General features: G+C 41.1%; 1 protein-coding gene across 2 annotated transcripts in view; it reads right to left on the bottom strand.

Annotated features, from left to right (window-relative positions):
• Window positions 1–10,992, bottom strand: part of TOX3 (TOX high mobility group box family member 3) — a 104,963-nt gene extending 93,971 nt beyond the window's left edge. For both annotated transcript variants that reach the window (XM_069082505.1, XM_069082506.1), the window contains exon 1: window positions 10,367–10,992. In XM_069082505.1, coding sequence (XP_068938606.1) covers window positions 10,367–10,453 — 87 coding nt within the window. In that variant the 5' untranslated portion in view covers window positions 10,454–10,992. The remainder of the gene's footprint in view (window positions 1–10,366) is intronic.
• Between the last annotated feature and the right edge of the window lie 3,443 nt (window positions 10,993–14,435).

The raw sequence follows: 14,435 nt of genomic DNA, 5'->3' as shown, positions 1-14,435 counted from the left end.
AGAGAGAGAGAGAGAGAGAGAGAGAGAGAGAGAGAGAGAGAGAGAGAGAGAGAGAGAGAGAGAGAGAGAGAGAGAGAGAGAACCCTTTCTTGCCCACAGATATTTTGTCTAAATTCATTGTCCAAAGGTGAGCATGCTCCCACGTCCTCTGACTCTCCCCATCCCACTGATGCTGAATCCTTCTTCCCTACTTCAGCTATCTATCTGCTCTTTCATTCTCCTCTTCAGTTCAACTATATCCTCCCCTCCCCCACTTCACCCCAGATCTGCCCCCACTGTCCACTTTCCAATATGGAACTTCTTTCATTTTAAAACTCTTCTTCACTTGTTTCTTCCATTTTGGGGCTGTCACTGAGACCTGGCTTACCTGAAATGACTTTGAAGCCCTGACCATCCTTTCCAGGTTGTACCTCTTCTCATACTTTTCAACTCATCGATCCTGATGGAGAAGTCAGACTACTCCTTGCTCCTCATTTCCATTTAAAAACTCTTTCTCTACTATCATCATTCAGCACCTTCCACTCCTTTGAAATTCATTTTGTTCAAATTTATGACCTAATTTTGATTTCAGTGGCTGTGATATACTGGTACCCATGACATAATCCCTCTTTTTCAATTCAGTGGCTGGCTAACAATCTTCTTCCCCCTCTCCAACACCTGCCCTCATTCTAAGGGACTTCAACATACATGCTAATGTTCCTTCAAATACAGTAATTTGCCAGTTCCTCATTCTACTCAACTATCATAACCTATTCCTCCATTCCATACACTATCTTCCACTCTTGAATCCTTTATCACCATATCATGTCACTGACCATGCTTGCCAAACCCCAACCTAATATTATTCCAACCATCTGATTCCATTGTTCTTACTCCCATGCTGCTGAACAGTTGGACAAAGTCATGAAACCATGCTGATTGGGTCCACTATGCATTTATGCTATTTAACTCATTGGGTCCTTACTGTAGCAGGGCAATTCTTCTGTTCTTCCACAATTCTCTATTTCAGTTACAGCAGCTGTTCCAAACCTCTTTCCCTCTACCCTCTCAGCTAAAGACTTTAATTCACATTTACTGCTTAAAAATTAAGACCACTTGTTGAAAGCTTTTTCTGCTCCCTTTCTCCTCATCTCATGTTCCGATGACATTATCACCTCTTCCCATATACTCCTTAACTCCAGAGTTTGATGAAGACCTGGCCCTTGTCTTTGCCTAGGGCAACACTTTTACCTCTACTCTAGACCTGGTAACCTTCATTCATTAACAAAGTCACAACAATCATGCTTCCTCAAGTCTTCTGCAGGTCTGGCTGGCCCTCGGAAGTCTTCAGCACCATAAGCTCTGTTCTCAAAATCAAAATCACTTTATACAGCCTCCATGTGGCTTGCTCCAAGAAATTCTGTCTCAGTTCTCAATTTGCATTCCTCTTCTCAGTTCTTCTCAATTCTCAGTTCAGTCTTCAGTCCAACAGCAGCTTCCCTGCTGCCACTATGCATACCCCAGCAAATTCTGCCTGTCCAACTTGTATTCTTCCTTATATATGGTATAGCTCCTCCCTGTTCTGCCCCTTCCTGTTACATCAGCAACTTCCTCCCAAGATGTCAACTACTTCTGTGTTAATTAAATAGCTTAAACAATGTGTTAACTTGAAACAAGGTGCTAAGTAGCTGCTTACTTGCCAATACAAAGGGGCATGGAAGATGTTCAGATTCCATTAACATTACATATGTATAAACCTATTTATTTACATGTTGTCTTTCCCATTAAAATGTAAAGTCCTTGAAGACATCTCTACTGTTTTCTCATTTTCTATGTAATCCCAGTACTTAGCACAGTTCCTGGCACAAAGTAAGTACCTTAAAATATGTTTTTTGACTGCCTCAATCTAGTAAGAACCTTTTCATCTCTCTTCCTCTTAATTTTAAAAGCTTTCTGAATCTTAACTTTTCTCTGAGAAAAGACAACTTTGTCTTAGAAAAAAGGACAACTCTTACCCTAAGACTCATTCTTTCATCTGTACTATTGATTCTATCATTAAAATATCTTGCTCCATCAGTTATGCCCTTATATCCTTCTTGCATCTTCACTCAGTCCATCTTCATTGTCTTTTCATCACACACAAACATACTCAAGAATCCACTGTTTTGAATTTGCTGTCTCCTGCCCTACTCAAAAATCTTCAAAATAGTTTTTCATCGGGAACCAAATAAAATCTAATCTTTTTGGCCTCACATCTGATGAGCCCTGACTATCTTTTCAATACTACCTCCTACTAGTCTCCTTAAAAAACCTTCCCCTACATACAACAAGTCTACTCAGTAGCCCTCAACATGCTATGTGGATGCCCACTACCAGGCCGTAGGTTCCGTCATTGTCCCTTCCTATAACATTTTCTACCTTCCTCTCCATTTACCTGATTCTTATCCCTCAAGGACCACCTTAAGACCAACCTCCATTTTCTGACTACTGCAGCCCAAAGTAGGATCTTCCTCCTTGAATTCCTATAACACTTACTGTTTTTACCAGCCACATGACATCCAATGAGCAGAATACACTATCTTTTTGTTTCTATGACCTATATCTTTCCTAAATTCAGTCTCTATATTAACTCTCATCAAGCACAACTCTCTGCATATAATAGTCAAAACATTTTATGTTGCTTTTCATAATTATAAAAGTCAATATTAAATAGGAACAGAATGACCTTCTCTTAGCATTCATATTAAATTGATTGCATGGATAAGAAAAATCCACAGCAAATCCTAAAACTTCAGTTTACTCAGGTTCAACTTATCCTTCACTAAATTGTGACTAGACTGCCAAGCAGAAGCAAAACAGACAAAAGGGACTGACTGTACAATTTTTAATTGTAGAAGAGGAGAATAAGGTGAAAAGCATGCAAGCATACAGCGCTGTTGAGCCAGAAAAATATTAACTAATTTTTTTTTCTATAAATTCAATTTGTAACAAATCATGCTGTTATCAAAAGAGCTATCCAGCCAAGTTTGGCATTTTGGTTTCCTACCTCCTATGAGTAAAAATATCTTTATGAAGTACAGAACTTTTGTAACACTTCAATAGCACATCATACAAAATCCCAGCCTGGTTACAGTATGATCTAGCATAGGAAACCTGTTGGAAATCCAACAATATGGTTCAACCATTTATGCAACATTAACAACTCAAATAGGTTATTTCATGGGTTGCCACAGTCAATGAGTTTGTTACCTACTGACCATGCTGCTGGTGATGGGTGTCTCCATTCTTAGCCTCAGTAGGCTGGTGTGATTTGTTACTGTAATCTTACTCAATGCTTTTCCGGTTTACTATATAACCTGCCAGAGCTTGCATTCTGCTGACATAGCCTTCAAAAACCCAGGGTCAATGGTTCACTACAATAAGAAATTAAATTACTATGAAGTCAGATGGGCAGTACAATGAGTTAGCCAATCAGTAGATTTTGGATAGTTATTGCAAATGGCTAAAAAACTCAACCCAATACTAAATAGAACATAGGCTGGATTGCATTTGACAAACAACACAGTGCCCTCACATCCTCATACATGTTTACACACACATTTTAATACTAGAGAGACAGTAAGGCATAATGAATAAAGAATCAGTCTTGGAGGTAGGTAAACCTTGAGTTAGAGAGATGGTGCAACTCCTTCCAACTCATACCAGCTCTATGAAGCTAGGTAAGACATTTAACATCTCAATAATTCAAATGATTCTCTCAAACTCTAAGTTACAAAGCAAGTGCCAACCTGGTAGAGGAAAGGAGGAGTTTCTTCATGAAGAACTGCCTATATCAATGAAATCACAAGTCTAATAAAAAGAAATTCTCTTGATGATATTATATGACTATGGATCATGAATTCCAAAATCTTTTAAGAAGCAAAATTGCAGGTGACCCAAAAGGAAATAGAAAAATGGTCAACTAGTCATGGTGGGGGTAAGAGGATAGGTAGGCTATCACATGTTGCCAAAAATATTTTTTTAACATAATTTCTTGGGTCATCAAGGAAAAGTACACTCAGAAAAGGGGTGGGGTAGTTTTGCACTAGAAGTAAGAGATAACAGATGGCCAGTACAAATACTATGTAGGTACTCACAAAACATAAAAAGGACCTCAAGGAACCCTCAATAGTTCTGGGAAGACTCTCTGAAGGATTTATAGGAATTGTCCAAGATGAGGAAACATGGCATAATCTGTATCAGTGAAAATCTGTATATGATTGAAAACCTTCAATCAGAGGTCCAAAATTTTGGACACTTTAAAATAATATTGACTCCCATAACTATCTTCTCAATACTTAATATCAATCCTCTTAAGAATGCTTCTTATATGGGGGGATTAGGTGGCACAGTGGGAAAGAGCGCTGGCCCCGAAGTCGGGAGACCTGGGATTGATTCAGGCCTCAGATACTTAACACCCACACACACAAAAAAAAAAACTGGCCATGTAACCTTGGGCAAGTTACTTAACCCCAATTGCTTAAAAAAAAAAAAAGAATGTTTCTTAGTAAACAACCAATAAGATAAGGCTATTAAAATATTTCTTCTTTAAACCATTGTTTATCTGGCATAACAGAATTTGAAAATGTTGACTTCAAGACAGATGCCATTTGATAACTGTAAAGTTTACTTGGCAATCATTAACCTATTATTAATGACTGAAATTCTTCTTGATGATTAAATGGACTCTAGTCAGAGACAATTGCTCAAAAGAATGATTTCTCCTAATTTCTTTACTTCTTTGGAGTAGAAGAAGAAATGGTGAGGATATTCAATGTATGAAAAGAAGTCTGACATAAGAGAAAGAGAGTTGGCACCAGAACCAGGAAGACTTGGATTCTAGACCTTTCTTTGGTACACACTGCCTATGGGAACCCAGACAAATCATTTAAGCTTTCAGTGCTAACATGCCAAATAAAATTAGTAGAAAGAATTTCTTATTGGAAGTTCCCTACACCAATGGAATCACAGGTACAGACTGAATCTTCTAATAAATATTCAGTATACAACAAATTTATTGTCTAGTTATGACAGGTATATTAATGATGTCTTTAGGTATAAGTGTAGAGATAATTGAAAGGAAAGAAGTTGGAAGGCCTGTTAAAGGAAGCTAGGTGGCATTCAAATCCAGCCTGTGTGACCTTGCACAAGTCATCTGATTTCCATCTACCTCAGTTACTTCAACTGTAAAATTGGGATAATAATATAGCATCTAGCAGGGCAGCTAGGTGGCTCAATGAATATAGCACTGGCTCTGGAGTCAGGAGGACCTGATTCAAATTTAGTCTCAGACACCTAACACTTACTAGCCATGTGACCTTGGGCATGTCACTTAACCCCAATTGCCCTGCCCCCCCCCCCGAAAAAAGCAAAATAAAATAAAATACAGCATCTGCCTCCCAGAGTTTTTGGGTGGGAAGAACAAATGAGATGATGTTTATAAAGTACTTAGCACGATGCCTGGCACATGCCCCCCCCCCTTCATTCCATTCTTCCTCGAGCATTGAGGGATTCAGAATTTGGGGGTGGTATAAACTTGGTTACACTTTAGTAGATAAAGTTCCCATAGAAGTATGACTCCAGGACTAGAAGAATTTTAGGAAACCATCCTTGCAATAATTCCTTTTAACCAACACAATTTTCTCAATTACGAGCTTCTCCTTCTATAAAAGAGTTTGATATTAAGGAATAAGCCACAAGTTTATAACTTTTTTTTTTAAATTACCTTGTTTCACTGCCTAAGAATGATTTACATCAACTTAAGAGTATATTATTCATTTGACAAAATATAAAAACCCAAGCTGCCAAATCAGAATTATAATCAGATAAACCATCTGCTTCTACTTGCAGCCAAAACATTCCTGATAAAGAAGTGAAGTAATGGTCCAGAGTTTTAAAATTATGTATTTTGTGAGTTTGATTCTGTTTTTAACACTTACATACAAATACAAATACAATTATTTGTCTAATCAATATGCTAGTAATTTACACAACTTCAAGAAAGAGAACCTGGGTCCTGCTATGTAGACTTAACACTGCAAGAGACGAAATGCTATTTATCTTTCCTGTCTTGCTCTATTCATCAGTTCCTCTAAACTCCCTCCTAGGAATAGCGTGGTACCTCCAACATTGATGGAACAATAGCCTAGGAAGAGTTTCTGTTGCTTTTATGTTCCTTCTGACTTGCTATCTTCTTGATTCATAACTTCTCTACAAAGAGGTGGATCAGTATTTGATTTCATTTTAAAGGTTTTATTTCAACCAAAAAAGTGAAAGAAAAAAATGTACTGATGCAAATTTTTTTTAAATGTTAGTCTTATAATAGTAAAGTATAGAATAATTTTAAATCAAAATTTGAGTTAAATAGGAATGAAATACAATACAGAGTGTCCCAAAAGTTTTAGTGCATTTTTTGTTTTTTATAACTTATAAGTTTTAAGCTTTAATAGGTTAAAGGTGCACTAAAACTTTTGGAACAATCTGGTCAAATGATTAATCAATGATACAGTTTGAAGCTTGAAAAGCTTTAAATTGTACTAAGATTTTTACAACATCCTGTCCCCATACAGATAATCAGTTCATGGACTGATGCTGGCAATACTTGGAAATATTCAAACTGCTTGGAAGGAGTCACAGTCACATCTCTTTAGACCTAACTTCACCACTAACTGTGTGGCCATGGGCAAATCATTTAGCTTTCCTAAATCTTAGTTCTTCCATCTGAACAATAAAGTGGACTAGGTGACTTCTAAGGTCCTTTTTCAATTCTAACATTCTATGATTATCTTCTGATAACATCATCTGCTACATCTTGTTTTCTATTCCATTCTAATCCAATGACATTTCCATCCCCATTTACTTCAGCTTTAAACCTGCTCACTCCCCCACCCCCACTCTTTTTGCCTTCCCATTAGACACACTTTATACATTTTGCCTAAAAAAAATCAGGTAAGAGACTTCCAATATCAAAACAAATTATCTACTAGTTTATTTGTATACTACAGTCCTATTGGTGCACAGACAAGATGATGGCATAGAAGGGAAAGAAAATGACAGGTAGGATCCACGGGTAGCCCATTCATTTGAACCAAACAAGCCTTTTAAAAATCCATAGGTGCTAGTTTCAGTTGATATCCACATTAGAAAAGGTGTTCAAACAGTAAAGATGTTCACTAGAAATTAAAATGGAAATTAGTCCTTCAGAAATATAGAAGACTTGTAGGTTTATACATCAATGACTAGTTCATGAATTATTAACTGATCAGAATGATCTTGGCTATATTTTATGTGAAGTCATTTTCTTACTTGTAATGACTCTTGAACCCTCAGAAATTTTTCAACCATTCTCCACAGACACAATACACTTTCTTCGACAGTGACATTCTAATATGATCTTATTACAGAATATAAAGGTAATAAACATGAAATGTGTGTGTATAGATATATATATATGTATTACACACTGATATTCAAAAGAAAGTATATAAAATCTAATGTCAAGTTGCACAAATCAATTTAAAAGAGGAAACTTTTTGCACATTAAGATGGGAGTTCACAGTTGTATATTTCTGAAATCACTGGGAATCTCATTAAACAAGACACTACAAGAAAATAATTTCTTTAAATTTGTTATCCAAAGGCCAAAAAGTCAACACAAGTCACCAAATTTAAATCTTGGGAGAATCAAGAGTAAACTGGTTATTAAAGGTGACAGACATTAATTTGTTGGTGAGTGGCAACTTTTCTGTGCTTATCATAAACCTCAATATTCACTCATTGAATTAGAAAATATCTTAGCATAAAAATCTATACATTTTAAGTTCTTGGGGGAAAAAACTTTAAAACTTAATTAAATCATTATACATGCAAAATATTGAAATTTGACATTTCTATTATATGATATTTGGTTAAAAAAAGAAATGAAAAAAGTAAAACATCTAAAAAACCTTCAGTGACAATTTATAGAACACAGGTGGGTTCTTAGCAAACTCCTTAAGTTTAAGGTGGCAAATGAAGTCTGGTTCATTTTGAAGAAGGTTATATTTTGTTTTGTTTTTTAGTTAGTGGAAAGTAAACACAAATATTGTCTAAAACAATCATAATCTTTGGGTTTCCAATATTAATCAGTCTACCTCACTTTATTAAGTGTTCGTTGCCCTGTAAAAACCAGATTTCGGAATTACTCAGAAAGCAACTTATTTCAGAAAGAGCCTGTGTTAAGAAAACATGACTATAATCCAACTGGTGCCATTACTACTAAAAGTTGTATAAGTATTTCAATAACTGACTGTTTTCAAGTTTTATATATCACCACTGAAATAAATTGTCCTAATTAACCTTCTCCACCCCTTCCCTCCCCCAAAAAGGATACAAAAAACACCCACAATTTCCTGCATATATTCTATGATCTTCTGAAGTCCCTTTGGGATCCTTTCGAATACAGATTTTGCACGCATTGCAGTGACTGGGTTAATACAATAGGTTTCTATTTTGGTGTCATTCAAGTGTTACTGATCTCAAATCAGGGAAAGAAGTAGTCACTCCATGAGAGGTAATGGCTTCTAAAATAATTATATGCAAGATATACAAGGTCTGTATAATACAAGTTGTAAATGATAAATAACAGCCTTCTAGAAAATTAGCTTAATCCTCAAAAATAATAAATGCATACTTAATTACAGTGTATGCACATCCTGGGATTTTTCAAACATTCAATAAGGTGATTAATCAAAAGTCAAAAGACAGAAGAAGGTAAGCTTTAACTCTAGCTATAAGGCCTTTTCTCCCTTTTCTGTGCCTTAAACACATCACATGAGTCCAGCACATTTCCCCAGCAACCATATAAGACAACCATTTAATCATTTCTTAGAAAGTCCAGTACTAAAATACCAAACTGAGAATAAACAAATAGGAAGCAATGCTACAGCAATATCTAGTTGAATCAAGACAGAGTAAATTGTTTCTTACTGAAGAAACAATTCCTTCTCTTCCTGTTATTTATTCAGCAGTTTTGTATAGCACCTTTCTTTCTGAAGACTCCGTATTTCCTCCTCTGTTATCCAAACAATCATAAATAAACTAGGATTTAGAAAAAGGAAGGGGAAAGGGGCACGAAAAGAGGAAGGGACCCACATTTCAAGGTATATGTTTATCTAGAGCACCTTTTCTTCCCTAAAGATCCCATCTTGGGTCACATTTTCTCAAAAGGCTCCAACATGAGTTTAGCGAACAGAGGCTCCAGGAAGAATATAAATTGTTAGGGTCACCGCTGCACATGCGTGAGGACAACAGTGTTCACGGATCAGGGGGCTTTCACCCCATCTTAGTTTGCTAAGTTTGGGCTAGCAGATAAAACTGTGGTTGCAGCTAAACTGGGGCACAATCATATTAACAAAAATCAAAACAAACCAAACAAAATTAAATAAAAAGCCTTAAGCTTTGCCTCTAAGAGGCACTTGCCCAAAGCTGAGATATCTCGGTTCTAGAAGCCAAACCACACACACACAAAACAAACTGCTGATCAAGTGAATAAGTGAGGCAACCAGAGGCGCCACTGCCACTTTTCCCCATTCAAGCACGACCTGTTCAAAAGTTTGCTCCTTTTTTTTTTTCCCATAGCAAAAAGACTAGACGACCAGTCTTAAACGATAACGTCTAGGAGTCTTCCCTAGGTTAATACCGGCAGGGGTTCTGATACAAGTCTGAGATGCTGGGCAAGCAGAGAAGAGGCAACAGGAGAGCAGGGACAGTGCCTCCTCTAGGTTCTGTCCAGCGTCTAAGCACACTGTGGGCGCGTAATGTGTTTACTAATAACAGTAAATATAACAAAGAAGCAGCATGTTCCCCCTTCTAGTTCCTTAGGGCTGTTCACAGGACAGGGCTTCTTCCCTCACAGCTCAATCTGGGCTCAACTACCCTGGGGTAGAAAAAGGGAACGGAGAAGGAATAGGGGGAGGTGGGAAGGAGGATAATGAAGGGTCAGAAAAAGAAGCTAAGAAGGGGGCGCAGGAAAAAAAAGCAGAGAAGGGGCGCAGGAAGAAGGCGCAGAAAAAGAAAAGGGAATGAAGTGCAGAAAGACGGAAAGACAGGAAGGGGGGTTAGGGCGAATAAAAGAGGGTGTAGAATGAAGTAGAACAAGGTAGAAATGGAACGAAAATAAAGAAGAAAAAGGAAGACATGGAAATTTTTAAAAAGTGGGGAGGCGAGGAAGAAAGCGCGGTGTAGCAGGAGTAGAAGCATGAGGAAGGGGAGGGGAGGGACAGGCACAAGTCCCTGGTCCAGCACCGAGAGGAAGACCCTGCGCCCCCTCCCGGGCCCCCGCTTCCCCTCCCAGCCCAGCCCCGGTCACCTTGCTGTAGGCGTAGTAGCCCAGGCACTGAGCGAAGTCCAGGCCGGCTGGGTCCCCGGCCGCCGCGGGGTAGAATCTCACATCCATGCCGGGGGCCGGGGCCCGGGCCCCTCTGGGAAAAGGGTGAGGGGGGCCGCCTCGCCTGCCTGCCTGCCTGCCTGCCTGGCGGCCGATAGATCCACCCTCTGGGGCGCCCGGCCGGGGGCGCCCGGGGGCTGCGGGACCGGGGGACTGAAGGGTGGGAGCCCGAGCCGGGCTGGAGCGGGAGTCGCCGCCGCACACAAAGAAGCCACGCGAGCGAGCGGCGGGAGAGCGGGCGCGGGCAGACAGGCGGACGGACGGGCGGGAGGACTGACGGACAGACAGACCCGCCAAGGGGTTCAGCCCGGGAGTAGGGGACAACGTGGGGAGGGTCCGCGGGGCTTCTGCGGAGAGGGAGAGAAGGAAGCCCCCTGTTCCCCGCAAGGGACAGGATAGGACGGGACCCCGGACGGGATAGGACGGGACGGGACGGGACAGGAACGGGCGCTGGAGTTTAAGGAGCTTGGAGGGAGGCTGGGCGAGCGTGGAGACAAGGCGGCGGTAGAGGCGGCTGCTGGCCCCGCTCCTCCCCGGGCGGAATGAGGGAGAGGAGCTGAGGAGACAAGGGGCTGGGCCCCTCCCCTCTTTCTCTCTCTTTCCCTCCCTCCCTCCCTCCCTCCTACGGTCCCCTCCCTCTCTCCCTCCCCGCGCTGCCGCCGCCGCCGCCGCGGACGCCCTTCCACCCCTCCCACCGCTAGCAGCTGGCTCAGCTCAGCTCGCGGTGCCACCGCGCCCCGCCCAGCCCCACGCGCCTACCCCGGGACCCGCCTCCAAAGCGGAACCTTGCCCTCTCTCCAGCCCTCCGGCCCCCCAACTCTCCGCTCCGTCCCGAGTCCCTCACAGTCACGAACCCTCACTCCTCGGGCTTCTTTTCCAAGCTTATACTCTTTCACCTACTTTTGACATGGCCCAGCCTAACCCCATCGTCTCCTTTCTCTTCCCCCTCTTCCCTGACTCGTTGCTCAGCCCAACCATTACCCCATCACCTCACTCCTCGAACCCTAGATATCTTTTTGTTCCTCGTCTTCTCATTCACCCCAACCTTTTTTCTAATCACCTAGATTTCAACCCTTTATTTCCTTCTCTCCCCATTCTCCACCTCCCCACCAAAGAAGATCTCTTTCAGCTCTGCGTTTTTCCCACCACTTTTTTCTCCCCCTCCCCCTTTCACTCTCCTTCAGCCTAATTTGCACCACCACACCCATCAACTTGTATTCACTCTTCTTCAACCCATCTTTCCCCAATCTTGCTTTTCCCCCAAGCCCATCCTTTCCCCTAGGAGCTTTTTCTGCGGTATTCCTCCTCAACCTCCTTTCGCTTCTTATTCTTGAGCCCTCCCTTCACTTACTTTCTTCCCGCCACCTCACTACTTTTTTCTTTTTTCAACTCTCTATTTCCCTAGCATGCCTCAGCCGACCCTTCCCCCCACTTCCTCATTATTCAGAATTCGCCTTCCCCAATCTCTTTTCCCCCATCCAACTTTTCCCCATCACCTCCTCAATCTTTAGCACCCCTTTCCTTCCTTCAATCTCCTTCCCCCCAATCTTCTCACACTTCAGTACTTCTTTTACTCCCGTGCCCCACCACCTCAGACCCATTTCCACTTCTCTTCCTAGCCTTCCCTCTTCCTTTCCTACCTTTTCCTCCCTTTTATCCATTGTTACTCCTTCAGTCCCTCTCCTATATTGCCAGTCCTCTTCTCCATATCTTCCACTCAATTTCCATCCTCCCTTCCTAATCCACTTCCTATCTTTATTCCCTTCTCCACTCTCATATGTCACTCGTCTTTCTTATCCCAGGGTGCCTAGCCTCCTGCCACCAGGTGGCCTTTACTACAAGTTTTATGGGAGTTCTTTTCCTTCAATGACATCCTCTGCCCTACTTTCTTTCTCTCCCCACCCCCACCCCCGTCTGTTTCCCTAGCTTCCCCCACTTGCTGACACCTTAAACACAACAGCGACACTTCGTGCACCTGCTCTCCTGGGCACAGTTTCTGACCTGTGTCTGTGAGCCTGGACACTCTACACTTAGTTTATTTTCTTAAAGGGAATTTAGGTTTTGCCTTTCACAGCTGGACAGAATTGAACTTTACAGGTTAAGCTTCATTTCTGTTTGTTCTTTATTTTCCTTTGGTCTTGTTTTGTATTCAAAAGGTATTTCAGCAACTGAATCCATCTAGACTTCTCTCCTAGAGAAAATGTCCCAATTTTCCTAAAAGGCTCTGGATGATTAACTTCCCCATACTCCACTTGCTCAGCCCCCTCTTTTTTTGGAAAAGAGAGAAAATGAGGGAGCTCTCTCTCTCTCTCTCTCTCTCTCTCTCTCTCTCTCTCTCTCTCTCTCCCCCTCCCCTTCCCTTCCTCCCTTCATCTCTCTCCATCTGTCTCTGCCTGTCTTGCTGTCTCTGCTTATCTGTCTTTCTGTCTCTGCATCTGTAAGTCTCTGTACCTATGTCTCTATGTCTGTATCTCTCTGTCTATTTTTACCTCTCTACCTCTCTCTGTGTCTCTCGTCTCTCTCTGTCTCTGTCTCTCTGCCTGTCTCTGTCTCCCTCTACTCCTACTTTATTGCTTAAAGTTAGTGATATCTTGACTCTGCCATAGAGGAAGGAAGACTCATAACATAAAGTTGGGCAGGGGCTATAAAATCTGCTCACCCCCCACGCACACACACACATACACATATTATCTTATTTTTTGTAAGCTATTTTAATCGGTAGAAAACATTCAAAGTGTTGTCTTTTATCCACAGTTGTGAAATAACCATACTGGTGGGGACATGAATAATTTTTTTCAGGTAAGCACTGACTGCCCCTTTCTTTTCCCCTTCTTTACTTCTCCCAACCCTCACCACCAACAATCACCCTGCCAAGTCGACCTGTGGACCACAATGGTGACTTGTTCTGTATTAGTAATGAACGTTACCTTTGAGGAAACAAATAACAAAATAGAGTTCAGTTAACTTCAAATTTTGGTCATTCCATCTTTTGTCCCTAGAAGAAACTTGATTGTTTCAGAATAAATGAGAGAATGGAGTAAGGGAAGAACTGCAAACACTTTGTCCCTTGACTCCAGTCCCCCTCACCAGAAAAGGTTCAGTTGCCTTTCCTGAGTTTCCATTTAGCATTGACAACTCAGCAGTCATTCCCTAATGGCACAGCGTGTTGCACAAATTGGCAGTGAGTTGAGATATTATCAGCATAACACCCCATTGAGAAAGTTCTTGAAACATAGAAGTTGAGGCCTTTTCTCCTTGCCACTGGGCTCTCATGGCCCTCCAACCAATGAGAATCTTAGGTTGCAGTGACCACCTGTTGTCTAGCAAGTGATCATGCTTTAAAGTTTCACTATTAGCATTTAACAATACAGAATAATATGGGATCTGTCCACATGAGAGGGATTGCCTGCTGATCTATGTCCAAGAAATTAAGATAACTGCTCAAAGTTCTAAAAGAAGAAAAAGGAAAGCTTTTCTTTGCATGCCACACTTCTTACCTTCACAGATTCTAGCAGGCATCTGGAGCAATCTCCGGGTTGATTACAGCTATGAAAGAAATATAATCAAAGTTACAGAGTGACTAAACCTGAAGTTGTAATCAGACCTCAAGGATCAGAAATACAAATACTTTATGCTGTTGAAGCCCCAATAGCTAGAAAACCTGGGACTGAATTTGGACTAATGTATATATTGAGGATTGTATACAAGATCAGCCAAGGGAACAGGCTATTCATCAATGTATGTGGCATGATTTTAGAAGCACTGAGAATGTTTCATACCTTCCAGATCATACCCTCTCAGTGTGACTTTGTGAGTAGCACACTGGATTTAGAATAAGAAAGACATGGGTCCAAAGTCCACCTCAGGCACTAGATGTATAACCTGAGTAAGTCATTTAATTTACTTGCCTTAGTTTCCTCCTCTGTAAAATGAAAACAAAGGACTACATGGTTTCTAAAGTCCCCTTCAATTTTCAGTCTGAAGTCCTATA

The sequence above is a fragment of the Petaurus breviceps genome, unplaced genomic scaffold (assembly GCF_028583685.1).
Source record: "Petaurus breviceps papuanus isolate PSGF00001 unplaced genomic scaffold, PetGlider_PUasm1.0 171, whole genome shotgun sequence".
In the NCBI taxonomy this organism is placed as follows: domain Eukaryota; kingdom Metazoa; phylum Chordata; class Mammalia; order Diprotodontia; family Petauridae; genus Petaurus; species Petaurus breviceps.
The sequence above is the reverse complement of the archived record's forward strand: the minus strand, read 5'-3'. Positions and strand labels throughout refer to the sequence as shown.